The 27,435-nt window shown below is 41.3% G+C and overlaps 2 protein-coding genes across 9 annotated transcripts; one reads left to right on the top strand and one right to left on the bottom strand.

Moving 5' to 3' along the window:
• Positions 1–9,652: 9,652 nt before the first annotated feature.
• On the top strand, positions 9,653–12,255 carry LOC109864364 (putative violet-sensitive opsin). The gene is made up of 5 exons (XM_020452099.2): positions 9,653–10,049; positions 10,204–10,372; positions 10,711–10,876; positions 10,982–11,221; positions 11,398–12,255. The coding sequence occupies exons 1-5, from the start codon at positions 9,710–9,712 to the stop codon at positions 11,485–11,487; spliced, it is 1,005 nt and encodes a 334-aa protein (XP_020307688.1). The 5' UTR covers positions 9,653–9,709; the 3' UTR covers positions 11,488–12,255.
• A 36-nt stretch (positions 12,256–12,291) lies between these two features.
• On the bottom strand, positions 12,292–22,500 carry LOC109864365 (calumenin-A). 8 transcript variants are annotated; one of them, XM_020452104.2, is made up of 7 exons: positions 22,421–22,500; positions 21,357–21,578; positions 15,335–15,516; positions 14,946–15,112; positions 14,761–14,821; positions 13,798–13,997; positions 12,292–13,535 (listed from the first exon to the last, which is right to left on the bottom strand). In XM_020452104.2, the coding sequence occupies exons 1-7, from the start codon at positions 22,426–22,428 to the stop codon at positions 13,431–13,433; spliced, it is 945 nt and encodes a 314-aa protein (XP_020307693.1). In that variant the 5' UTR covers positions 22,429–22,500; the 3' UTR covers positions 12,292–13,430. The 8 variants fall into 8 exon arrangements, with proteins under 8 accessions (XP_020307693.1, XP_020307689.1, XP_020307691.1 ...); XM_020452100.2 differs by having other exon boundaries at positions 15,323–15,516; positions 22,421–22,495; XM_020452102.2 differs by having other exon boundaries at positions 12,302–13,535; positions 15,323–15,516; positions 22,347–22,460.
• Between the last annotated feature and the right edge of the window lie 4,935 nt (positions 22,501–27,435).

Below are 27,435 nucleotides of genomic sequence, written 5' to 3' on the forward strand. Positions count from 1 at the left end.
TATATTTATTTTGTAAGAGAACCCCAATATACACTGAAAGACCACTAGATGTCAGCAAAGCGCATGATTTACAACAGTTGACCTCAAACTGGGGTACATGTAGTAAAAATACCTATTAATCTGTGCTAGGAGTACCTACCTGGTCTATCCACAGGAGGTGTTTGGGAATATGCATAATGACATTTGCTTAACTATCAGATGGACATGAGGGGGTACTTCAGTTCAGACTGAGTGAAATGTGGTTATAGTAACCAAAAAAAGGTTGAAAACTACTTACAGCAATGAACCAGATACATCAAATCTAATGTTATTGGTCACATACACATGGTGAGCAGATGTTAATGTGAGTGTAGAAAAATGTTTGTGCTTCTAGTTCCAACACTGCAGTAATAACCAACAGGTAATCTAACAATTCCCCAACAACTGCCTAATACACACAAATCTAAAGGGGTGAATGAGAATATGTACATATAAGTATATGGATGAGCGATGGCCAAGCGGCACAGGCAAGGTGCAGTAGATGGTATAAAATACAGTATATACATGTGATATGAGTAATGTAAGATATGTAAACATTATTAAAGTGGCATTAATTAAAGTGGCATTGTTAAAAGTGACTAGTAATCCATTTATTAAAGTGTCCAGTGATTGGGTCTCAATGTAGGCAGTAGCCTCTCTGAGTTAGTGATTGCTGTTTAGCAGTCTGGTGGCCTTGAGATAGAAGCTGTTTCTCAATCTCTCGGTCACAGCTTTGATGCACCTGTTCTGACCTCGCCTTCTGGATGATAGTGGGGTGAACAGGCAGTGGCTCGGGTGGTTGTTGTCCTTGATGATCTTTTGGCCTTCCTGTGACATCGGGTACTGTAAGTGTCATGGAGGGCAGGTAGTTTGCCCCCGGTGATGCGTTGTGCAGACCAAACCTCCCTCTGGTTGGCCTTGCGGTTGAGGGCGGTGCAGTTACCGTACCAGGCTGTGATACAGCCTGACAGGATGCTCTTGATTGTGCATCTGTAAAAGTTTGTCAGGATTTTGGATGACAAGCCAAATTTCTTCAGCCTCCTGAGGTTGAAGAGGAGCCGTTGAGCCTAATTCACCACACTGTCTGTGTTGGTGGACCATTTCAGTTTGTCTGTGATGTGTACACCCAGGAACTTAAAACTTTTCATCTTCTCCACTGCTGTCCCTTCGATGTGGATAGGGGGGTGCTCCCTCTGCTGTTTCCTGAAGTCCACCATCATCTCCTTTGTTTTGCTGACGTTGAGTGTGAGGTTGTTTTCCCGACACCACACTCCGAGTGCCCTCACCTCCTCCCTGTAGGCTGTCTCGTTGTTGTTGGTGATCAAGCCCACTACTGTTGTGTCGTCTGCAAACTTGATGATTGAGTTGGAGGCGTGCATGGCCACGCAGTCATGGGTGAACAGGGAGTACAGAAGAGAGGGCTGAGCACACACCCCTGTGGGGCCCCAGTGTTGAGGGTCAGAAAAGTGGAGATGTTGTTTCCTACCTTCACCACCTGGGGGCGTTCCGTCAGGAAGTCCAGGACCCAGTTGCACAGAGAGGGGTTGAGACCCAGGCCCTCCAGCTTGATGATGAGCTTGGAGGGTACTATGGTGTTGAATGCTGAGCTGTAGTCAATGAACAGCATTCTTACATGGGTATTATTTTTTGTCCAGATGGGATAGGGCAGTGTGCAGTGCGATGGCAATTCCGTCATCTATGGACCTGTTGGGGCAGTCTGCAAACTGAAGTGGGTCTAGGGTGGCCGGTAAGGTGGTGGTGATATGATCCTTGACTAGCCTCTCAAAGCACTTCATGATGACAGAAGTGAGTGATACGGGGCTGTAGTCATTTAGTTAAGTTATCTTTGCCTTCTTGGGTACAGGACCAATGCTAGCCATCTTGAAGCATATGGGGACAACAGACTGGGATAGGGAGTGATTAAATATGTCCATAAACACACCAGCCAGCTGGTCTGCGCATGCTCTGAGGCCGTGGCTAGGGATGCCGTCTGGGCCAGTAGCCTTATGAGGGTTAACACGTTTAAATGTGGCTCATTACAGATTTGCTTCCTCCAAACAGTTGTCAATAGTTGCACTGCAGGAGAGTAACCTGATGCAAAGGAAACATTGGACCCCAAGTTTTTCCTGGTCAGGTCACATGGTTAGAAAAACACCTGGCACTATAGGCATGCTTCATGGGTGTAAGTACACTACATGATCAACAGTATGTGGACACATGCTCATCGAACATTTCATTCCAAAATCAAGGCCATTAATATGGAGATGGTCTTCCCTTTGCTCCTATAACAGCCTTAACTCTTCTGGTAAGTCTTTCTACTTGATGTTGGAACATTGCTGTGGGGACTTGCTTCCATTCAGCCACAAGAGCATTAGTGAGGTTGGGCACGGCTATTGGGTGACTAGGCCTGGTTCGCACTTAGTGTCCCAATTCATCCCAGAGGTGTTCGATAGGGTTGAGGTGCAGGCCAGTCAAGTTCTCGACAATCCATTTATGTATGGACCTCGCTTTATACACGGGGTGAATTGTCATGCTGAAACAGGAAAGGGCCTTCCTGATGAGGGAATTTAGATGTTTAAGGTCATGACTAAACTATTCCACCCTGAAACGTAATTCTAAGATTATGTAACAGATATAATGAATTAGAATGATAAACTTAAGTCCAATAAGATTTGGTCAGACAAGTAGAAATGTGTGTGTGTGTGACTAAGAAAACACAGAAAACAATTAAACTATTCATGACCTGACCTGGTTAGAACTCTGAGAAACTTACGGCAGGAAAGGGAGTCCCATCAAGGTCCCTCTAATCTCGGGGGGATGGAACTGCTAGCTTTGTAGTGATAAAGGAGTGGTGAGAACTATGGTGAAGGATACATCCCACCTACTCTTTGTGTCTGTTTGTGTGTATTCCCCCTACTGTTTGTGTATCTGTGTGTGTGTAATCCCCCTACTGTTTGTGTATCTGTGTGTGTGTAATCCCCCTACTGTTTGTGTATCTGTGTGTGTGTAATCCCCCTACTGTTTGTGTATCTGTGTGTGTGTAATCCCCCTACTGTTTGTGTATCTGTGTGTGTGTATTCCCCCTACTGTTTGTGTATCTGTGTGTGTGTAATCCCCCTACTGTTTGTGTATCTGTGTGTGTGTAATCCCCCTACTGTTTGTGTATCTGTGTGTGTGTAATCCCCCTACTGTTTGTGTATCTGTGTGTTTGTAATCCCCCTACTGTTTGTGTATCTGTGTGTGTGTAATCCCCCTACTGTTTGTGTATCTGTGTGTGTGTAATCCCCCTACTGTTTGTGTATCTGTGTGTGTGTAATCCCCCTACTGTTTGTGTATCTGTGTGTGTGTATTCCCCCTACTGTTTGTGTATCTGTGTGTGTGTATTCCCCCTACTGTTTGTGTATCTGTGTATGTGTAATCCCCCTACTTTTTGTGTGTCGGTATGTGCGTAGTAGTAGATAGGGGGAAGGAGAGTTATAAAATTACATGTCTTTGCATTTTTTAAAACTTTAGAACGTTCTCGTGAATAAAGGACCATACCTTTTGCATAAACTGAGTCTTTGCATAATAATTATTAAACCCAGGGTCTTACAAACCTCGGGAATTGGTGAAAGCTTAATTGATTGTTAGTTATTATCATTGGGATTGAAAATTCCCGTGACAGCTTGGTCCTTTCGAGCCGGATCTCAATACCTGCTTCTGTCGGTCCAGGGAGACACCGAAACCGTGCACGGGCGGATGAAATATCCGTAGATTAAAGACCTGGCCCCTTTCTGAGGGTTCTTTACAGGCCGGTGGCGAACTGGTATGCGACAGAAACGGTGACGAGATCCAACCAACATTGAAACATCAGCTGCAATAATAAGGTCAGTCCTCTTTATTCACGGATACAGGGGATAATATCTGTATGATTGCATTAAAGGATTTGAATGTACTCTAGGTGTTAGACACTGAAATATCCAAAGGGGTTTATGTCTGGTGACCTGTCTTTAGAGTTTTGTGTGGAGAAAAATGTTTTAAAGGGAACCAAGTATTCTGTGCAAATGGAAGGCAGGAATTGGATATAGATCCAAATCGAACGTAAGAGTTTTGGGAGGGGGGTCCGTAATGGCCCTAGGCATCTGTGGCCACTGCCGATTTAAACTAGCTAATATTGAGACCTAAGAAGAAACCTGGTCAAAATATATATTAGGCTGCGAACGTAAGAGTTCTGGCGAACGTAAGAGTTCTGGTGGGGATAGTCGAGATCTACCGGAGGGGCGCAAAAGAGGTCTGATTATTCCATGAAAGGGAGTCCCGTCAAGGTCCCTCTAATCTCGGGGGGATGGAACTGCTAGCTTTGTAGTGATAAACGAGTGGTGAGAACTATGGGGAAGGATACATCCCACCTACTGCTCCATCCCACCTACTGCTCCATCCCACCTACTGTTCCATCCCACCTACTGCTCCATCCCACCTACTGCTCCATCCCACCTACTGTTCCATCCCACCTACTGCTCCATCCCACCTACTGCTCCATCCCACCTACTGCTCGGCGAGCTTTACACCACTACAGTTGACAGCAGCTCTAGCAGGACAACATTTTTACGAACTGACTTGTTGGAAAGGTGGCATCCTATGATGATGCCACATTGAAAGTCACTAAGCTCTTCAGTAAGGCCATTCTACTGACAATGTTTGTCTATGGAGATTGCATAGCTGTGTACTCGATTTTATACACCTGTCAGCAACGGGTGTGGCTGAAATAGCTGAATTCACTCATTTGAAGGGCTGTCCACATACTTTTGTATATAGTGTATCTCATGTTTGTTCATTGTTACTTGCTCTATAAGGATGTTTATGTTGTTTTACATTTACTATGGGTGTAGAAGCCTGTGTGTGAAAGCTTTGATTAAAGCATCCCTATATTTTAAAAGAGCAACTCTTAGGTGAACTTGATTTAGCTTGCCTTGCACACCAAGAGGGTGTGGTTAATAACCCCTTAGAGATCATTATGCTGTTACTCCACCCTCACAAGATTACATTTATTTCATGAATCCCTTTTTAAATCAGCAGTTGTCAAAAAGTGCTTTACAGATATCCAGGCTAAAACCCTAAACAGCAAGTAAAGCAGAGGCAGAAGCACAGTGGCTCGGAAAAACTCCCTAGAAGGCAGGAACTTATAAAGACACCTAGAGAGGAACCAGACTCCAAGGGGCAGCCAGTCCTCTTCTGGTTGTACCGGGTAGATCCCACTGGTGTCACCAACCCCCACAGCTGCTAATCTAAGGGTTTTCAAATGGATGCATTTCTATTGGCCATGGTCTCACAAGGGCAGAGTGGACAGAAGTACAAGGGTCGTTCCATTCAGTTTATTTTGTGGATCACTTCGCAAAATACAAAAGTCAAGAGTGTCATTTTAAGTAATTTTACAGTAAAAGTAAAAGGGAAGAAAACACACCCCAAATAATCAGTTTTGGAGAGCCATTGGTGTTAGCATCCTCTGTTTGAAGGCAGCAGCAGACCACCGCCAAACCCAGGTCGTATCATACCCATACTTCTAAACCATACAGGTTGGTTATGATACAACCCTGAGTCTGGGGATGATATTTATCTTGCACCCGTTCTCTCACTCGCTCTCCATCATTTCTTCGCCATGTATCTTGAAGGACTGTAGTGGTCCTTCATCTTCCCCTAGTTTGAGGAACAAAATCTTCGAGGTAAGGGTCATCACAATGCATGGGCTTCGGTTTGCTGTACAGTACAAACACAGCTTTGCTTGTCAATAGTGTCACACTATATAAAATACTTTTTAATGCTAAAAGTTATACATATACATTTTTCCAAAGATCTAATCTCGGTCAAATAAGTATTGTCGACTGAGATTTCTCCATCAAGTTAAAATCTTAAACTGACCCATATACCTCAAATTAAACAACCTACCCAAATGCTAAACTGAAATACAGCCTGTTAAACAAGCCTACTCACCCATACAAAAATACTGGAAATGAAAAAAGCATACCTTTTATTTCTGCTGGTAAATTGGGAGAAGCTCTGGTTTTCAAGCAAAAACTAGCTCAAAACTAGATCAAGCTAGCTGGTCCCTACTGCCTCAAACTTAACGAGAGTAGCACTGATCTGAAAAGACACGAGAGAGGCGGGCGGAGGAGGAGGATGGAGGAGGAGAAGGTTCCTTGGAAAGGTTCCAAGGGAAAGAGGATTGGCTGACTGTGTGCAAGTGTATAAAAAGGAGAACAGGGGGCACGGTGAGGAGGAGTAGGGAGATTTACCAGTAAACCCACCCTTGATCCTTCCTCAAATTAGTCATTTGACCCAACAATCTGGGGCTAAAGGGATGATCCTGTAGTTTGATCCTAATCCCATGTTACATCCCTGCAGTTTGTAGAGATTTGAAGGATTGGCCAGGTACATCTCAGGTAAATCTTGTTTCCAGATTAAGGCTCATCCCTGTATTGTGGCATTTTAAGACCCCAATGTCATGTAATCTAATATGCATGGCAGGCAACAGGCAGTAGGCGGATGGCAGAAAGGTTTCACATGTGATGAAGCTCAGGGGAAGGGCCACTGACAACAAAACTAACAGTAGCTAACACTAGCTGTAATAACTTCAACTACTATAGCATACAGTTAATCAAGTAAACCAATAAGATGTGGGAAACTTTTCCATCATTACATAGTGGGATGGTGTCGCTACAATGGCCTATTTATTGCCTTACTTCCTCACGCCATTTGCAAACACTGTATATAGACTTTCTTTTGTTCTGTTGTGTTATTGACTGTACGCTTGTTTATTCCATGTGTAACTCAACACTAACTGTGTGGTTGTTTCTGTCGCACTGCTTTGCTTTATCTTGGCCAGGTCGCAATTGTAAATGAGAACTTGTTCTCAACTAGCTTGAGAACATAATGACAAAATAAATGCAGACACACCAATATGCAACACACTCTCATGAGTTATCGGTAAAAAAAAAAAAACAGTAACTGAAAAATAGTAGCCTGAGACACTTTGCAGATCAAATGTCTGCGGCTGCCATCCCTGACAATATATGCAGCAATATCGTGAAGAGGAAAAATAGACAAAACGTTCTGAATATCCATGTCCTTGCACAGAGAAGAATCATAGTAGTGAAAACATATTATTTGTTAGTGAGGTATGTTGATCAGAATTCACCTGATCAACTCTCAGAAACGTTCTAGACACCCTTTCAAGGGAGGGAGGGAGGAATGGATGAGGGGGTGGGGTGTATTGGGGGCCGATGGTGCTCTAATTGGCTTGCTGCTGGCTAGTCCGTAAGCTTTCTGTTTTCACCCGTTCAAGGTCTAGAATTATAAACCGTAATCTCTGTCCCATGTCAAAACCAAGGAGCAGTTTAAGGGTCAAATGCCTTGCTCAAAGGCCATATTTTTTGGTACGAATTGGGGATTCAAACTGGCAACCCTCAGGTTGCTGTCCCACCCCTCTAACCTACCTGCTGTTCATTATATGGCACTCTTTTTTTGTTCCATGCTAGCTACATCTTGATACCAGTAGGTTCATTTAGATCTGAATGTGCACTGTTCAAATTAAGCGCTTTGCAATACCCAAAATAGTGGCAACTGAGCTGCCACCAACTTGAAGGAGACAAAACTTTATTGAAACACATCATATTGAAATGTTTTGAAACATGACACGGTGTATTGTAACACCACTTAATTAAGAGTAAAGCAACACCTTGCTAGAAACTGACAGTCCTACCGAATAAGGTTGTAAAACATCATTTTGGTGTTTTGAGTTCCTGCCCAGTGCAAAATTAGACCACTTCATCTGGAGAATTTGAACAGTTAACATTGTTTTATGTATTTAATCATTTGCCATTTTGGCAGGCATTGTCAGGCACAGTGTTCACATCACCATTAGTAACTGGAGATTGAACAGCAAGAATTGAGAATTCTGCACTTGCCTCTTCCATTAACAATCATGATATTCGATCCATTACACCTCATGGCACAACAAGCTAAATATTAATATGAAAATATACTTTTCTTTCATCAAACTTGTATACAACATTGTGTGAAATAATTATGAAGTCAAAAAATGTTGAATTACCCACAATCATAGTCAAGTGGCAAGATAGAAAATGCAAGCTGATTAAAACCACTTCCAATGAGTTCAGTCACTAAATGTTCTCTCTCTTTGGTAATCCTCATGAAAGATACATACATTTTGAGCAACACATTAGATTGTATTTAATCTTACATTATTTTGGTCAAATTAAATTAACAAATCATTTAAACGACTGCATAATTAAATATATACTGTATATATTTTGGGGGTATTTTTTTACACTTTATTGAGACAGGTATGAAATGACAGAGGGGATACAGATAGGTGTGAGAAACAGTCTTCGGTGGGGAGAGGGGTGTCTTAGTGTGTTACTGCTAGACCATGGACTCTGCATGACTTGCATAAAAAAAAATTATGTTCTTGAGTGGATAAAATTCCAACGAAATGTACAATCTTACTGCCCCTCCTGTTTCAAAAACATGCCTAAATAAAGCATTGAAAAAATAAAGATGGAATTCCACACAAAAAAATATGATTTCTAGTCCCTTATCATCAATCAATATATAAGCTATAACCCATGTCCATTTCTAAACCATTGATTGTATGAGAAACACCGTGCTGCCTTTTACATGCACTGAAAATCCAACATGTTTTTTTTTGTTGCGCATCACTCTCTTAAAAACACCAATATTAAGGTTGAACAACCACTTTAGGCGTTTCAGAGTACTTCATTTTGGGTTCAAAACACGTGGTGTACTACAACACTTTACATTGGGTTTACGTTAAAACACCCTCCAAACACCAGACCTCAGCTTAGGTGCACTACTTTTCAGGGTTTCATTACACAATCATGGTGTTCTGAGACGTTCTAATTTCACAGTGTGACTTGTACGATTGAAAAAGGCATTGAAATGTAAACAGTCTTTCCCAGTGCTCAGTGTGCTAGAGCTTCCCTGCACTGCAGACAGGTATACAACAAGAGCAAGGCTCTCTATGTCGGCTCTCGATGTTTGCTTAGACCCTATAATGAATTCATTCCTTGGTTGATGGATTAGCACTTAACAATAATTAATTGCTAAAGTGGAGTTTCCAAACATTGTGGAGGTGAGTGCCACTGCCCGGTCAGCTTCTTCTTTCTACCACTGTTCACCACATCCCCTTCCCCCCTTAGGTTATGTTTGGAGGAAGGTTAATGTCCATCAGAGATTAAAATAGGAACTGGATAAGGCAGTTACCACCTCATAAGAGCAGCCAACACAGCCTCGCTTAAATCATTGATATACATTACAAACTCCAGAAGTACGGCAATGCTTTCTATCCAAGTACTGTTCCCACCAACAAAGAATTGCTATAAGTTCAATTCTTCTTCTTCTAAATTGTATTCTTTCTCACTGGCTCTTTAAGATGGATTACTGCGCCCAACAAAGTAAGGTCTCTTCTGGCAGGTCATGGTCACGGGGGCAGCTTAATCCGAAAGTTTATTCATCCACCTGCGGATCTTCCTGATCTTGTCGGAGAAGCTTGTTCCTGACATCATTTATAAGAGGTTTATAAGTGGTTTATGGTCATATAAAAGGGAGCCTTTCAGCATCATAGTTCACATCTAAGGGACGGACAAGTAGTGGTCTGAGTCAGAGAGGAGCCAAGATGGGAAAGGACTTCCATCTGTACGAGAACATCTCTAAGGTCAGCCCATTTGAGGGGCCGCAGTATCACCTGGCACCAATATGGGCTTTCTACCTACAGACTGCTTTCATGGGCTTTGTGTTCTTTGCTGGAACACCTCTAAACTTTATCATTCTCGTGGTGACAGTGAAGTACAAGAAGCTGAGACAACCGCTGAACTACATCCTGGTCAACGTCTCGTTAGCAGGTTTCATCTTTGTGACGTTTTCTGTGAGTCAAGTGTTTGTTTCTAGCGCGAGAGGATACTACTTCCTGGGTTACACCTTGTGTGCAATGGAAGCTTGCATGGGTTCAATAGCAGGTAAATTCAAACATCATCATAAGAACAACAACAACAAAAATGTACTTTAACGATTCATTTTTTACTCTTCAGATTGTTTGCATGCAAACTCGTTCTTGTGTTCGATGTCTTTGATATCTCCTAACATGTGGATGGCTTCTTCTCTCTTCCTCAGGGTTGGTGTCAGCTTGGTCCCTGGCTGTCCTTGCATTTGAGAGATATGTGGTCATCTGCAAACCCTTCGGCACCTTCAAATTTGACAACAACCAGGCTCTGGCGGCTGTTGGCTTCACCTGGGTCATGGGGATCGGATGTGCCACCCCACCGTTCTTCGGCTGGAGCAGGTACTGATCCACAAACACTTTGATCTTGTACTGTGTTATAGTCTGGATGAATAAATACTCTTTGTATTTGGCTACTATTAGGCTATTTGGTTTACATTGCACACACATGGAATGGGGAAAATGGTAATTATCCTCAAATTTGTTAAAAGTACATGTATATGTTTTGCTGTACGTGTAAGGTTCTGAGCAGCAATTAATGTCACTAATTGGCTTCAACGTTTGCATCGCTCGCTGCTTTTCAAGTTAGATAAGTCACTGATTGATATAGGCAAGGAGGAAACCCTGCAGAGAGACAATGTGTGGGGCTTTAGTAGAAGTAACTTGGGTTTGTTTTACAGGTATATCCCTGAGGGTCTGGGCTGCTCCTGTGGACCTGACTGGTACACAAACAACGAGGAGTACCACTGTGCCAGCTACACCAAATTCCTTATTGTTACCTGTTTCCTCATGCCCATGTCCATCATCTTCTTCTCCTACTCCCAGCTGCTGGGAGCACTACGGGCTGTGAGTACAATGCTTTCTGGGTAAAAAAAAGAAGAACAAAACAAAGTAGAGTAAAGTCATGATTTGGAACCCACATGTGACCAGTGTGCGCGTGTGTGTGTGTAGGTGGCAGCCGCGCAGGCTGAGTCAGCTTCCACCCAGAAGGCAGAGAAGGAAGTATCCAGGATGGTGATTGTGATGGTGTGCTCCTTCATTCTGTGTTACGGCCCCTACGCCCTGGCAGGCTTGTACTTTGCCTACACAACTAGCGAGAACAAAGACTACCGCCTGGTGACCATCCCTGCTTTCTTCTCTAAAAGCTCCTGTGTATACAATCCTCTTATTTACGCCTTCATGAACAAACAGGTGAGTCTATAACCCCCGAAATGCATAGATATACACCAACATAGTGGCACACACACACACACTCAGTCATTGACAAACACTCAGAAATGAGGCACATCAGAGGTGAGTCAGAACAGGACACACAACCGTATCATGTTCATTGTCTTGTCATATAAGTCTATCTACTTCTCCCTCAGTTTAACGCCTGCATCATGGAGACTGTGTTCGGAAAGCAGATTGAAGAGACTTCAGTTTCAGCCTCCAAGACTGAGGTCTCCACAGCATAAACTGTGACGCTGGTCTCAGTCCATCAGGAGCCCATCCCCAACAGCCAACACCTGACCACCCCTTACCTCCACTGCTTCATACCAGGAAGGTCCTAATGTCAAGAGAACTTTTTCAAACTCCATAGTATTATTGTTATCATAATCAGTGTGTGATTTGTATAGGGTTTGTGGTGGTATTGTTGGCCATTTTATTTCTTATTCATATGGGAACACCCCTTAGCACACCATGAGAGCCAAAAAGGGGTTTATTTTCTCCTGCTCTTTCTTCCTCTCTTCCTCCTATCCACCTCTCTCTCGCTCTCTCTCGCCTCTCCCCCACAAATCGCACCCTGTTTAAGACCGTAATGAATCATGTACATTTCATTCTGAATATTGACCGAACCCGTCTGATGATGGCATATATTAGCTTACCAAAGCTGCAGTCTAAAAATAGCAATGCATGAAAAAGAAATGAAGAAAAAAATGAGTTTAGCACTTTTATTTTTGTATCTCCTTGGGGGGTCTTGGGGTGGATTCAATAAACCATCTAAGGTTCCCCAACACTTGATTGAAAAATGTGAGTTCAGGGCGAATAGGGTTTATTGAATCTACTCCTTGATGAAATACTCAAAATGTTGATTTATTGTAACATATCTAAGGTAAATAAAGATTTATATTGTATTACGATGCACTTTTATAACAGTGGTGGACAGTGTTTTATTTCAACCACGATCACCATTTATTGGATGTCTTAACAAAAATCATTAACACAAACACAACCAGACAAACAAACTCTTAAAAAGAAGATGTGCCTTGAGGCTCAAACTTGAACAAATAAGTTTACTCAATTAGGTTTTTTTTATTGAGAAATGGGCTGTGGAATCAAAAGTACAGCATTCTATCCAAAATATGAATGTCCATAAATTCTGTGCATAAATTCAGAAAATAAACACTTGCTGACTATGTAAATACTTCAACATAATTTAATTTTAAGCAAGCGTAATTCAGCAACGACGCTGCCATGCACCAACCTTTCAGTTCAGCACACCCCACAGGAAGGAAGAACAACCGCTCTTATTTCTAACCAATAGAACAACAGACGCGCTCTCACACTTGTGCTGCTACTCAATAGTCCAAAACGGTTTCCTTTTCTTATTTCACATTGGTCATCTAACATACTTCTTTCACCTATCATTTGTTTCTAGACCATTGCAGATGGAGGCAAGGAGAGGAAGCCACTGTAGACTGCTGAGAGGCAGTGATTGACAGCGGAGAAGGCTACAGAAGCAGTGATGAACTGCTAATAATAACGGCCCTAGTCATGTAATAACGGCCCTAGTCATGATAGACAAATACAGTACATGTGAAGAAAAGGGGGTCAAAGAAAGTGTTTATGGAGAAACAGAGCAGGGCGAGGGATGATTTCACTGTAGTGGACTCACCTTCCCATGACCCTCTGATTCACTGATATTTAGTGTCATTGGTTTCATTGGTTGAGCTCCCAAAAGACTACTCAGAGAAGGCACACACTGGGTAAAAGGAAATGTAGGAGGCTAATGTTGGGTAGCATCTCTCATCTACTAACTATACTAAGAAATGATGGGCTATCACTACAATCAGTGTCATTCAAAACATGACTGTAAAAAACACCAAATCATTCCCACATATGAAGGGTTTGGTGGAAGAATTATAAATGATAACAACTCCAAAATGAGTATTCAGTGCTTGTGAGTATACCATTGTGTTTCAAACCAAGGCAAAAATAATGACCAATCTAAACTACCTATGTACGTAACAGAACAATAAAATGAAGTGTTGGGAAGTCAGTATATATAAACACACGTAACTATTAGGTGCTATCAACCACAAACGAATTGGAGACAATGTACTGTATGAATAGGTTTCGTACAAAATAAAAATCAAACCAAGTATAAAAATGTTTTATCTAGCTAGGACTAAATCATCTAAAACTCATCGTGCCGTACCAGCGCCTCGCCAAAGTCAGTTGCTTGACTTCCTACAAACAGGTCGTACTTGTTCAGGATTTCTTCCTTGCTGAGCTTTCCATCCTGAAATCAAAACAAAAAGGATATTTAGTCAACACAAGGTTTAATACAGACATTGTGAGTGACATAAATAAAACGGGAGAAAGAGAGAAAGAAAGAGAGAGAGTGAACGAGAGAGAGAGTGAACGAGAGAGAGAGTGAACGAGAGAGAGAGTGAACGAGAGAGAGAGTGAACGAGAGAGAGAGTGAACGAGAGAGAGAGATAAAGAGAGAGATGAAAGAGAGAGAAAGAGAGAGAGAGAGAGAGAAAGAGCGATTGTCTCACTTTGTTTGAGTCAGACTCGTAGACGAGGTGTTTGGCCTCGGCCTCTGCGTGGTCGTAGTCTGAAGGAAGGATCCAGTCCATAGTCTCCTCCCGATCCATCTTCCCGTCTTTGTTCTTGTCCCGGAACTCTGAGAATTGCTCGCGCTCTGTCGCAACCCAGTCTGGCTCCTCCATCTCATCTTCATGGTTGTACATGTCACCTAGGAAACGAAGGAGAGGAGGTCGAAACATCAATACAGTACATATATTGAATGGGGACCTCAGAATAAAGTGACTACACACGGAGTACACCAAACATTAGGAACGACTTCTTCAATGCTTCCTATAGTTGTGTTAAGTTGGCTGTATGTCCTTTGGATGGTGGACCATTAATGATACACACAGGAAACTTTTAAGCGTGAAAAACCCAGCAGCGTTTCAGTTCTTAAAACAAACCGGTGCGCCTGGCACCTACTACCATACCTTGTTCAAAGGCACATACATCTTTTGTCTTGCCCATTCACCCTCCATGTCTCAACTGTCTCAAGGCTTATAAATCCTTCTTTAACCTGCCTCCTCCCCTTCATCTACACTGCGTTAAGTGGATTTAACAAGTGCCATCAATAAGGCCTAGTCACTTTACCCTGCCTTCATGTACATATCTACTTCAAGTACCTTGTACCTCTGCACATTGATCAGGTACTAGTACTCCCTGTATATAGCTCCATTCTTGTTTATTCAATTGTGTTAGTTACCATTACATTTTTTCTAATCATTTATTAAACTCTGCATCATTGGGAAAGGTTCGTAAGCAAGCATTTCACTGTGAAGTCTACACCAGTTGTAGTCTGCACATGTGATAAGTAACATTTGATTTAAGGGACCATAGCTTTCACCTGGATTCGCCTGGTCCGTCCATGTCATGGAAAGAGCAGGTGTTCCTAATGTTTTGTACACTCACAGTATGTCCACTTCAGTCCTTACCTATGTATTCATTCAGGTCAATGAAACCATCACCATTCTTATCAATGTCCTCCATGGTTTCCTGTAGGGTAAACAAGGAGAAAGAGGAGGATGGTCAGGGAGCCGACCGGTGAACGCTGGTCCCGTGTTTCATTTTTTACAAATAACATTTAATCTAACGAACACAGAGAATGAAACACACATACCAGCACCACTATGTCCTTCATGTGGTCGTACTCCTCTGGGTGTAGGAAGGCGGTGAACTCCTCTTTGTTGGCGATCTGGTCTCCGTTCTGGTCGGCCATTTTGAAACGCCTCTCATCCCTCGCCATCATGTGCTGGTAGTTGTAGCCATCATCTGGTTCCGAGTCATCTGTGTGTTCAAAGGGAAGCGGCTATGATCTCTAGTTAATCACACGTGATACACCCTGACCTGAATTGACACGGTAAATCAACAAATCAGTGAAACTAATACTAAAGGCCCTGCAATTATCCAACCAATCATAACCAACACATTTATGTTTTGGACCAATTGCATTTCCCGGGCTCATGCTCATGCATGCTCACGTCACGCCCTTCTTACCCAGATAGGTACCATAAGTTACGTTCCTGTATTCCTCCCAGGAGATCATGCCGTCATTGTTGACATCAAAGTCCTTCCATTGGCGGTCCACGTTCTCATAGATGTACTTCTTCTGAGCCTTCTTAATCCAAGCTTTCAGCTCCACCTCAGTGACAAAACCATCACTGTCCCCATCAATCTTCTCTACAATCACACTGTAACAGAAAGGGAAAGAGCAAGAGAGAGAGAGAGACTGTTAAATGAAAAATGTAGTTCAAAAGAGGACAAACTACATTTACTATAATACCAATGTAATAACAGTCAACACCAAGATCTAGAACAGTCTACGTGAAAGTGACAGCCTGTTCTTTGAATCTGATGATGGGAAAGGAGAATTCTACCTCCTCTCCATTTACTGGCAAACAAGTCTATACGTTGATTCACTTTTACTGAAAAGAGAACATACTTCCTTGTATGAGTGACTGCATTAGTTTTACATTGCAATAAGTACTTTTACATTTATATTACTCTGCCACGTTAACATACAGGTAACTTGTAGGTAGCGAACTACATGAACAGTCTCTGATTGGCTCCTCAACTAGGGCTGTGACAGTCTTGGAATTTGAGGTCACGGTAATTGGCCAATGTACACGGTCACCGACAGAACCGTTCAAGGGATAAGGGGTCAAAAAAGGAGAGATCACAACTCTATTTGTACACTTGTTTACATGGATATGCTTCTTAATAAAAGCCTACTTGAAACAAGCCATTACACAGTTATCATCATGGCATTTCATTATTATTATTATTATTATTATTATTCAGGTTATTACTTAAATATTAATCAACAAATGATTCTGTCTCTTCTGCCACGAAGAGGCAGAATCATTAGATCATTTATTCTGGTATTGCAGCTATGTAGCTTGTTTCTGGTCACAGGTTATAATATTTTTCTTCAACTTACAATCTGTAGATGCTATGCAATTAGAAAGAATTTCAGAATTCTAGGGGCGCCACCTGAGAGCCTGACGAGCCAGCCGAGGCATGAGCACCGGACAAGCCGGGTGGAGCGTAGAAAGTGTGAGGAGGTGTGATGGTGCGGGGGTGCTTTGCTGGTAACACTGTCTGTGATTTATTTAGAATTCAAGGCACAGCATTCTGCAGCGATACGCCATCCCACCTGGCTTGCGCTTAGTGGGGCCATCATTTGTTTTTTAACAGGACAATGACTCAACATACCTCCCGGCTGTGTAAGGGCTATTTGACCAAGGAGGAGAGGGATGGAGTGCTGCATCAGATGACCAAGACTCCACAATCACCCGACCTCAACCCAATTGAGGTGCTTTGGGATGAGTTTGAATGCGGAGTGAAGGAAAAGCAGCCAACAAGTGCTCAGCATATGTGCGAACTCCTTCAAGACTGTTGGAAAATCATTCCAGGGGAAGTTGGTTGAGAGAATGCCAAGAATGTGCAAAGTTGTCTTCAAGGCAAAGGGTGGCTACTTTGAAGAATCTCAAATATAAAATATATTTTGATATGTTGAACACTTTTTTTTGGTTACTACATGATTCCATGTGTTATTTCATAGTTTTTATGTCTTCACTATTATTCTGCAATGTAGAAAACAGTAAAAATAAAGAAAAACCCTTGACTGAGTAGGTGTGTCCAAACTTTGACTGGTACTGTAAAAACAATGTTAATTTTTGTCAGCAGAATATATATTTTTATACAAAATAAATGGAAATGCCAATAGAAATACCATGTTGGAGAGGATCTGTCGCATTTACGTATTCACACAACATTAATGGAGTCAAAATAAAGATATGCCTACCTTGACCTTGTCTGTTGGCTTTTCTGCATATACTATTTCGACGCACAAAACCATTCAAACGAACTCACTTTTCTCAAAATAGTTGCATAACGTCACAAACTCTGTTGCTGCGATCATTCAATGGCAGTGGCATTGACATATTTTCTTCAACGAGAGGACGCCATAATGAGAGAAATAATGTAGCCTAAGCTACTGAAAAGAGGCCTTTTACAAGATTACATCACGACAGGAGCGCTTGATTCTTAATAAAGAAATGGAGTCCGGACTAGGGCTGTTGCGGTGACCGTATTACCGTCACACCGGCAGTCACGAGTCATGAAGGCAGTCAAATTCCACGTGACCATTTAGTCATGGTAAATTGGCTTCTCCAAGCTCTGATGCTGCTGATGGTCATTAGTAGCCTACCAAACTTGCCAGCTGCCTGGTACTCAACACTCGATTGTCCCTCTAATCACTCTGACATCAATGCAAATTAATTTGAAAATCTAATCAAACACTTCATGAGAGCCCATGAGCTCATGTTGAGCAATATTTCAATAGGCTATGCAATTTGGCGAGAAAACAGAGTGAGGGCCTCTACTAAAAATAGGAGGATCAGCTTTCTATAGGCCTACTATATTTATTTCTCAACTTTCCTAATATTAAGCACATTGCTTATATTTACAACAGGAGTATAGCCTACCTGGCTGGCATGAAAATAAACCACGGGGAAAAGCCTCCTCTATTCGCTATTTAAGTGCATAGATGTATTTTTTCAAGTGACCCTGTTTCGATACAGGTGCATGACAATGGTCCATTCTAAATCAAAACAAAAATAAATTTCACATATATTATTTAGTATATGTAAAGACAAGATTAAATCAAGAATAGTCTGATGGGTGACCATATTAGCCTATCACTTGTGAATAATGCCCAGCATAAGAAACAATGTTTTTTTTGTGCAACTTTTTCGAGTCATAGTCACACACCTCATCTAGCCTAGCCCATAGGCCTATATGTTTTAATACGGTTTGTATCACAACTAAAGTGGCCAAATAACTTCTAAAATCAGGCACATTACAAGGGGTGTAGAGCCTAACTGGCATATATAGGCAGCGCGTGAGTTTCAAGTTTGGGGGAGATAATTTTCACCATAAAAATGCATCTTTATAATAAAAGCATTACATGCATAATTGCATTTGCAGTCACTTTTGATAATGTTTTCCGCTTATGGAAAATGTGCGCTTTTAGCCTACTACCATGTGCGCATTGCTGCGCTTATAATGTGAAGAAATAGCCTAATAATTTATCAACATTTTAAGCTAAACATTCAGATGTGTTGCGTCGGCAACATTGCGTAAACAAGTTTTTTTCATGCTAGTTTTGTATTCATTTGGGATATATTGCATCCCACAACTGTCCCAGACTATGTTTGTAATATTTATTTCTAGCACAGAATAGGTCGAACTTTGGGGATAGTAGATTGACATTGGCTAGTGCTTTTGCTGTTCGTGCTTTTGCTGTTCTGTCTTCACTTGTAGCCTGTAAGAAAGACCGGATCACGTGATGGAGCACGCAGCACTCTGGGAGAAGGGAACAATGGCCACTGGCCGCAAAAGGCATGGATTTTTGGGGGGTGCATTACGGCCACACAAAGGGGATGCTGCCGTGAAATTCTCAGCATTATCAAATATTTGTCAAATTGTGCATGAGTGACTGATATAGTTTATACAGCCTGTGCAAAAAAACTAAGCAAAGCTCATGCGCTTCAAGCTACTTTTTTCAAATCATCATTCAAGTCACATCATGTCGGGGCTTCCTGAGTGGCACAGTGGTTAAGGCACTGCAGTGCTAGCTGTGCCACTAGATATTCTGGGTTCGAGTCCAGGCTCTGTCGCAGCCGGACGCGACTGGGAGACCCATGGGGCTAAGCACAATTGGCTCAGCGTCGCCGAGTTCGGGGAGGGTTTGGCTGGCAGGGATCTTCTTGTCCCATCGCGCACCAATGACTCCTGTGGCGGGCTGGGCACAGTGCACGCTGACACAGTCGCCAGGTGTACACTGTTTCCTCTGACACATTAGTGCAGCTGGCTTCCAGGTTAAGTGGGCATTGTGTCAAGGAGGACGCACTTGACACACGGAGGACGCACTGCTCTCGACCTTCCGACTCTACGTACGGGAGTTGCAGCGATGAGACAAGACTGTAACTACCAATTAGGGTATCCAGTTGGATACCTCAAAACATACAGCCCAACGATTGTAGAACAACTAAAGATACATAAATAACTCAAAATTAAGCATATAGGAATACCCATTTCTTTGTTAAACACACAACACAGAATAACCGCATGTGCACACTCCTTCAAATCATTTGGAGAAAATATCATTTATATTTTATTCAGCTTTCTTCAAAATGTATTCTTCATACTATAAAATAACGCCACGGAATTCTAAGCAAATCTTTTCTGCATAATAACTAGTGCAGCCCTCAGCCATTTCAGCCAGATCAGGGCCTACTCAGAGTATGCTATTCTGTTCTTCTGAAAGAGACTACATTTTCTTCATATCATGCTTCTTTAGACCCGTCTAAAATAAATCATGGATTTATTAGACTTTTTCAAATTTAGATGTTCCAAAGGTCTGCATCAGTGGCTTGTAGACTATGAGTGGAAGCCAGGAGATGCTAAATGTGTTTGTTGATTAACGGTCAATTACCATGAGACCAACAGTTATTTGCAGCCCTAGTCCAGATAGGCTACTTTAGGAAACTTTCTGAATGGACATTTTGGCCTATAAAGAAACTCACACACGCACACCGAATAAAATAATTCATCAACGTACTTTATGTCAGACACAAGAGCAAATATTTTTCCTTTCACTAAAACATAATAAAAAACCTAGGCCTACCTTAGGCTTTTCTGAGAGTAGGTTGGAAGACATTGACAATGAAAGTATGAAGGGGACAGCTATGCTATAGAATGAAGATCAAATTGACCATCATTAATATAGAAACAAATACACGCAACATGTCCATAGCGACGTTGATTATGGAGGGGGAGAGTGGTGGAAAGATTTTTCAAATACTGTGAGTAACTATTATAATGGACTTCGTTGACTTACCATGTGAGGTGAAGAAAATATGACTTAGAAGCCCAGCTGGGCACTTTCCTACTTTTGATATTTGCGAAAAGCAGGCCAGGTACTTCTGTGCGTGTTCAGCCGCTAGCTCCGTCAACATTAACAGGTCAGAGAAACCAGACACATGCTCACTGCTCACATGGAGCGCGTAAATGATGATATCAAATAAACCAAAACTTGTTTATCACAAGTGTAGCGGGTTTTGAACTGTGCAAACAAGAATGAGAACGGTAAATTACTGTAATTAATACATGCATTAACAGAAATGAATGTAACCAGATGACAGGAATGAATGGGAAATTGCCTATTTTACAAATGGTATCCTACCACATAGGCATTCCTAAAAGTGCATTGCGGGCCTAGGCTACGATTCTACTTTGCGGGGATAGGAGGACAGCAATTTTTTGGGTCTAGCTTAGGGCAGCATATGAGCCAGAACAGGGCTTGATCAGCATTGATTTGTTTATCATTTAAAAAAAATATCCTGTATCAAATTATACCATGCCAGGTTGGAGGCTTGGTGAATTGTCCATTTGACACAACATTAGCGCATTATATGCCTCAGAGCCAGAACAACCTTGCCGAATGCTGTTGAATAATTAATGAATAGTGAGAAACATCTAAACTTTTTTTTTTAAAGGAAGACAGATGTATTTACTAGCAAGCAATGAAAACGTGTACTGTATAAAAGAAAGTCCACACATCAAACAATGTTTTAACTGAAATGTCATAGCCTATAACACTCTACATCCCACTCTACAAGCAATTAGCTGCTCAAGCAAATGAAAGCTGTAAAGAGGAGATGTAGAAAGTTCAATAGACAAACTAAGTTAACAAAACATTTGCTTATAATCATTAGTAAACACTCCCACTATTAGGTAAGGTTTATCTACATGAAAATAATATTAATACCATTTTTTAAATATATAAAATGAATGTAGGCCTTATGGATGATGCTCTTCATCCATAATCGTCAGTTACACGGTTATTCAATTACCGTCACAGCCCGACCCTCAACATGATACTATTGATACACAGCCGAGCCGAGGAATGGTGGCCACATTGGACTACTGAGACGCAGCCAGGCAGAGACTTGAGTCTACTCACCCTAGCCTGCGCTTGCTCTCCTCTGGGCTGAGCTCGTCAAAAGATTTGGCCTCCTTTTGTCCCAGGAAGGCATCGTGGTCGTAGTCGAAGCCCTGAGCATCGTCGTGCTCGCGGCTGCTGAGAGGTGCATCGTGGTGAACGCGTTCCTTTTTCTCGGTGGGTTTACTGGTGGCATAGACCACGCAGAGGGCAAAGCACATGAGCAACGGCCTGATCTCCATCCTATGAGAGAGAGAGAGAGAGAGAGAGAAAGATTAAAGACACCTCCTCCAGAGTGTTAACGTCACATCTGCTGCTCATTACGGCTGTTCAAAGTCTTTCAGAATTTAAACATCTCTTTGACATTATGGTGTTACAGAACTTGTTTCACATATTCAATTGCTGGTGGTTTATTAAACTGTTGCTGCTGGCAGCATAGACTTGTGATAGGACATTTAAAAATTGAAGAAAAGCGATAGTCCTGTAGACAGGATAGGACAGATGAGTCAGGCAGGAAAGCCTAAATACATGTCTGAAGTGCATGCATGATGTCATGATGTGGTATTTGTAACATTGAGTTTGTTATGTTGTTAAACAGTATTTGAATGCAGATCAGGGGAACCACAATATCAAAATTGCTCACTATAACGGTAAAGTGGAAAGAAAGTAGCGTTTGGCTGTCTGAACACAAATATAGGCACAGTTTGTTAACATACAATGTATCAACGTATACACCATTCACACACGGAATACACTTGATGTAATATGTCACATTTCGCTACATTACCAAATGTGGAACAATACAACAGAAATCAGTTGTTGACTGTAATGTAAGATATTTTGTCTTCAGTCACTTCATCATAATAAGAACGCCTGCTAGCCGCTAGCTCTCTTGACAGACTATTGGAATGTGCCTGAATTGCATATCCTACCGTTAATGGTTAGCTGATCATACAAAGTAACACTATCAATATTAGCGTGTAAGAGAAGTAATATCATTGTATTACCTACCTACCTGCCTGATGATTCCAGACACAATATCTACACTATATCTGTTTCACAAGTCAACAGTTTAATAAACACACCCTAGCATCGGCCTCCTTCCTTCTTAAAGGCGATCCAATGAGATTACAAATTTGAGCCTTTACGAGCTTTGATTGGTCCACTTCAGCAAAAAGGCACATTTGGACGATGACCTAACGTTCCATAATAAAACATTTATTCATCGTATTCAAGTTTGATTGGCTTACACGAAAAGCGTTGTAGTGTTTGAACCAATCGTGTTTTAGAGAATGTTTTTACATTGGGTAAAATCTCAGCTGTGGACCCTTTGTCCGAAACCTCATCCTGGGCACCTGATTGGCTACTAATTGCCACGTCCCCAAATTTGAGTAAATCTTTCTAGAACTGTCATCATCCGCTGAAGTTTACATGGATATGTTTTGCAGTTGCTGTTGAACATGGGATAAAATATAAATATATGTGAAGTGAACATTGTTAACAAACATGTTCTTCTGCGTTTCAGTCCGTCTATCAGTCATTAGTCTTGAGTGGACCTGCCAACTTTAACTAGCTAGCTTCAGTGTCGTGAACAAGACCTAAATGTATGCAGCTGATTAGGTGTTACATTTATGGGGAGATGGCTATGGTAGAGGGTAAATAAAGAAATTAATTTACAGTATAATAAATGTTGTTTAACATTTGGGTTTGAACTTTTGTGGGATTAGATGTCGCCCTAACATGAATTGTTATTTTTTTGCCCGCTATTTCACTGTCAATGGAGGTAGGCTCAACTCACTTTGGTATGAATGTATGTGCAACATTCACTGAAAAATCGAATAAAAGTTTATTGGTCGAGTACACAGTTTTGCAGATGTTATAGCAGGTGCAGCTAAATGCTTGTTACTAGCTCATAACAATGCAGTAAAATGCCAAACATGTACACAAATAATAATACAAATAAATAAATAAAAATATTGAAATGTCAGAACAAATCCAATTAACCCAAATAGCACTGTAACAGTAATCCAAATGCAATCTATACTATATACACAATAAATGTACACATGATATACTAAGAATGATACAGTATGTACAGCAGTAGATACATTAGAGTGAGCTATGTCAAGAATCAGCATATTAATACATATGCAGTGTGTATAAACAGTGTAACTAAAATGCTATGTCCAGTAGTAGAAATAATAGATTAAGCTATGTCTAGAATACAGTGCTTAAATACACAGTACAAAACCCCCATGTCAAAAAACAAAACAGAGTACGGAATATAAATATACATGTATGTGAATGGTGTGTACACTGAGTATATAAACACCTTCCTCATATTGAGTTATACAAGTGGTAAACTGTTCTTGACACAAACTGGTGCGCCTGGCACCAACTACACTGAACAAAAATATAAACGCAACATGTAAAGTGTTGGTCCAATGTTTCATGAGCTGAAATAAAAAATAACAAAAAAGCGTATTTCTCTGAAATGTTGTGCACAAATTTGTTTACATCCCTGTAAGTGAGCATTTCTCCTTTGTCAAGATAATCCATCCACCTGAAAGGTATGACATATCAATAAAATGATTAAACAGCATTATCATTACACATGTGCACCTTGTGCTGGGGACAATAGAAAGGCTACTGTAAAATGTGCAGTTTTGTCACACAACACAATGCCACAGTTTTGAGGGAGCTTGCAATTGGTATGCCGACCACAAGAATGTCCACCAGAGCTGTTGCCAGATAATTAAATGTTTGGTAGTGGGTCCAACCGGATTCACAACTGCAGACCATGTACTCCCAGTCATGTGAAATTCATAGATAAGGGCCTAATGAATTTATTACAAATGACTGATTTCCTTATATGAACTAGTAACTCAGTCAAATCTTTGAAATTGTTGCATGTTGCGTTAATATTTTTGTTCAGTATGGCCTGAAGATAGACGTTGTTAATCAGTTTCTCGGTTCCAGCTTTGATGCCCCTGTACTGTCTCCGTCTTCTAGATGAAAGTGGGGTGAACAGACTGCTCTTGATGGTGCATCTGTATAAGTTCCTGAGGGTCTTAGGGGCCAAGCCAAATTTCTTCAGCTTCCTGAAGTTGAAGAGGCGCTGTTGCGCCTTCTTCACCAAGCTGTCAGTGGGAAGGGACCATTTCAGGTCCTCAGTGATGTGCACGCAGAGGAACTTGAAGCTTTTGACCATCTCCACTGTGGCTCGCTTCGGTGTGGATGGGGGCGTGCTCTCTATGCCGTTTCCTGTAGCCCATGATCAGCTCCTTCATTTTGTTGACTTTGAGAAAGAGGTTATTTCCCTGGCACCAATCCACCAGGGCTCTCACCTCCTCCCTGTAGGCCAGGGTACCCCAACAGGCGTCCCGCAGGCGATTATATTTAGCTCCCTAAGTTATCAATATCTCCAAGTTATCTCTATCTAAAACATCTGGATCGGGAAGTGGCGACCCGTCATTCAAGGCCGGTGGGGCAGAGACCGACCTGTTTTGAGCCCCAGCTATTTAGCTAAAAAAATATATTGATTATTTTTTGTGCTTGTTTTGGATGGTATTTTGGCATTAATACGTGTCACATACCAGTTTGCAACCAATGTATTAAAAAAAAAGTGAATAAAGCTACATACAAACATAGTCTCTGTTTTGCTTTTTTGAATAAGGCAGCTCCAAAATGCAGGTGTTTCAGCCTAGCTCGGTGCTTTCCGTGGTGGTGGGACAGCCAGCGGAAAATACAGAGCGTAGAGGTTGATCATGTTCTCTAGTTGCACCATGATTGCCTCAGTGTTCTGACACTCATGGGGACACTACGTCACCGCAACATCTAGGGGGAGAGCTCAAATATTCAAGCCCCTTGGGTGCTGCCATAGAGTTAAATCAGAAAAGCCCATCCAAGAAGGCTCAAGATCATTGGCTACAGATAAAATGATATTGAAGTTTTTAAATTGAACCTTTATTTAACTAGGCAAGTCAGTTAACAACAAATTCTTATTTACAATGACAGCCTACCAGGGAACTGCCTTGTTCAGGGGCAGAATGACAGATTTTTACCTTGTCAGCTTGGGGATTCGATCCAGTAACTTTTTGATTACTGTCCCAACGCTCTAACCACTAGAATACCTGCCACCCCAAAATCACATTATATCTACCGTAGCTTTGATTGGACCGATCATGTCAACATCATACTTTCAAAATCTTAGCTAGCAAGCTAGACAAGCAGTCATCGTCATGAATCACGTCAACAATCTACTGGAAAATCCTTTTCAATCCAACATTGGAAATCGCAAATTCAACAATGAGTGGTTTGGAAGGAATCAGTGGCTAACTGCAAGTGTTGCAAAGCAATCACTAGCCTGCTATTCATCAGTGGAGAGGGTGTGTGATCCAAGTCTGGGTTTAAGGGTCTCTATTCCAAGTTTAAATGGATAAACATTCAACACCATGGGTAAGAAAAGGTTGAATACATTAGCCATGCCGTCAATCCAGCATGACTTCTGCCGTGTTCAAAACAACCGGAAACTCGGAACTGCGAAATCTCAGACTTCAGTGAGTTCAAGACAACTGGGAACTCAGAAAAAACAAGTTCCGACTGGGAAAATATCTTTTGAACGGTGATCCAACTCTCATTTCCAAGTCGGGAACTCAGGCTTATTTCTAGAGCTCCGACCTGAAGATCACTGATGCCATGATTTAACCTTGTTTTTTTTTCATTTGTCTTGAAAGCACCATAAATCCAGAGAATTACTTTCCTGTTCAAGTGAGCACAGCACAACATGGTGAGTCCAATAATATATTGTATGCTGCCGCATAAATTATGTAAAATGCCAGGGAGATATGTATACTGTAGCTAAGAAAGTAATACTCAGTGTAAGTTGTGTAGTAAGCTGATGGTGGCCCATGTGCCTCGCCGTCATTATTTGGTACCTTTCCTCCTCATAACTTGGCCTACTGTTTTGACTTGGTGGTGGACATGTAGCCTAAAGCCTGTTTTAGAGAAATGCAAAAATGTAATATTGTAAGAGCTTTCATTGTCTGCTTTACATGCCCTCTTTATTTAGCTTACGGTTCTGACTTGGTATACAGGGAGAATACTGTATGAACGGCCCATGTTCTGAATTCTGTCGCTGTACATTTAAAAAATTCTGAACAAATAGTTATATCGACTACGTCCGTCCTAGCTCGCTCTTTAATGTCTTAATCGAAATTACTGATGGCCTCTTATCTGCTCGTTGTCCCCTAATGCCATCATTTGTACATCTCAATTGTCAGTAGAATCCACATTTGTTTTAGCAAGTCAGCCATATCAGCTATGTTTTGGTTAAAGGCAGTAAATTATGCTTTGCCCTGCAAAGATTTACATGCTAAAATCAGCAGTGGACCTGTAAAGCAGATCCCCTGAATGTTCTCTCCATAGAATGTGTTCTCTTATCAGTAATAGATGAGGGAAAACTGACAAAAGAGAGAGGAAACCTTTAGACTATTGAAACCATAACACATGTATATAAATGTAATTAATGGATAATAGGATGATTTATGAATATTTATAATATGCCATACCATTAGTTGTGTTTTCTATGATGCATGCAGACATCTGACAGTAAAGTGAAAAATAAAACATGATAACCAACTATTTATCAGCGAAGACTGAACCAAAATAATTCTCTACCCACAGCAGGTAGTTTAGCGGTCAAGAGTGTTTGGTCAATAACCAAAACATCGCTGGTTTGAATCCCCGAGCCGACTAGGTAAAAAATCTGAAGATGTGCCTTTGAGCAAGGATAATGAATGATAAAAGCATAATTGCTCATGTAAGTCAGCTAAATGACTGAAATGGTATGTGTGTGTATATATACATAATTGACTGGACTCTCGGCTGCAACTGTTGCTCCAGCAGACACAACAGAGACACACTCCCTAATGTCATCTGCGACGTTGCCTGTCTGAATTAATGAATACATAACTCAATTATATAATTTGTGTAGGTAAACTATTATCTATTGATAAAATATTCCTTAAAAAATACTTTAAAGATATTCAATCTGCATATCGATTCAATAAACAAAGAAGATTAGTCCTACATGTCCTTT

The sequence above is a fragment of the Oncorhynchus kisutch genome, linkage group LG19, assembly GCF_002021735.2.
Source record: "Oncorhynchus kisutch isolate 150728-3 linkage group LG19, Okis_V2, whole genome shotgun sequence".
Classification (NCBI taxonomy): Eukaryota; Metazoa; Chordata; class Actinopteri; order Salmoniformes; family Salmonidae; genus Oncorhynchus; species Oncorhynchus kisutch.

Coding starts and splice junctions, on each gene's coding strand:
- LOC109864364 (XM_020452099.2), top strand. CDS start 9,710: ATGGGAAAGGACTTCCATCTGTACGAGAACATCTCTAAGGTCAGCCCA. Junction 10,050..10,203: donor TTGCATGGGTTCAATAGCAG/GTAAATTCAAAC, acceptor TCTCTTCCTCAG/GGTTGGTGTCAGCTTGGTCC. Junction 10,373..10,710: donor CCGTTCTTCGGCTGGAGCAG/GTACTGATCCAC, acceptor TTTGTTTTACAG/GTATATCCCTGAGGGTCTGG.
- LOC109864365 (XM_020452100.2), bottom strand. Junction 14,822..14,945: donor TGAAGGACATAGTGGTGCTG/GTATGTGTGTTT, acceptor TTTACCCTACAG/GAAACCATGGAGGACATTGA. Junction 13,536..13,797: donor ACGAGTCTGACTCAAACAAA/GTGAGACAATCG, acceptor TTTTGATTTCAG/GATGGAAAGCTCAGCAAGGA.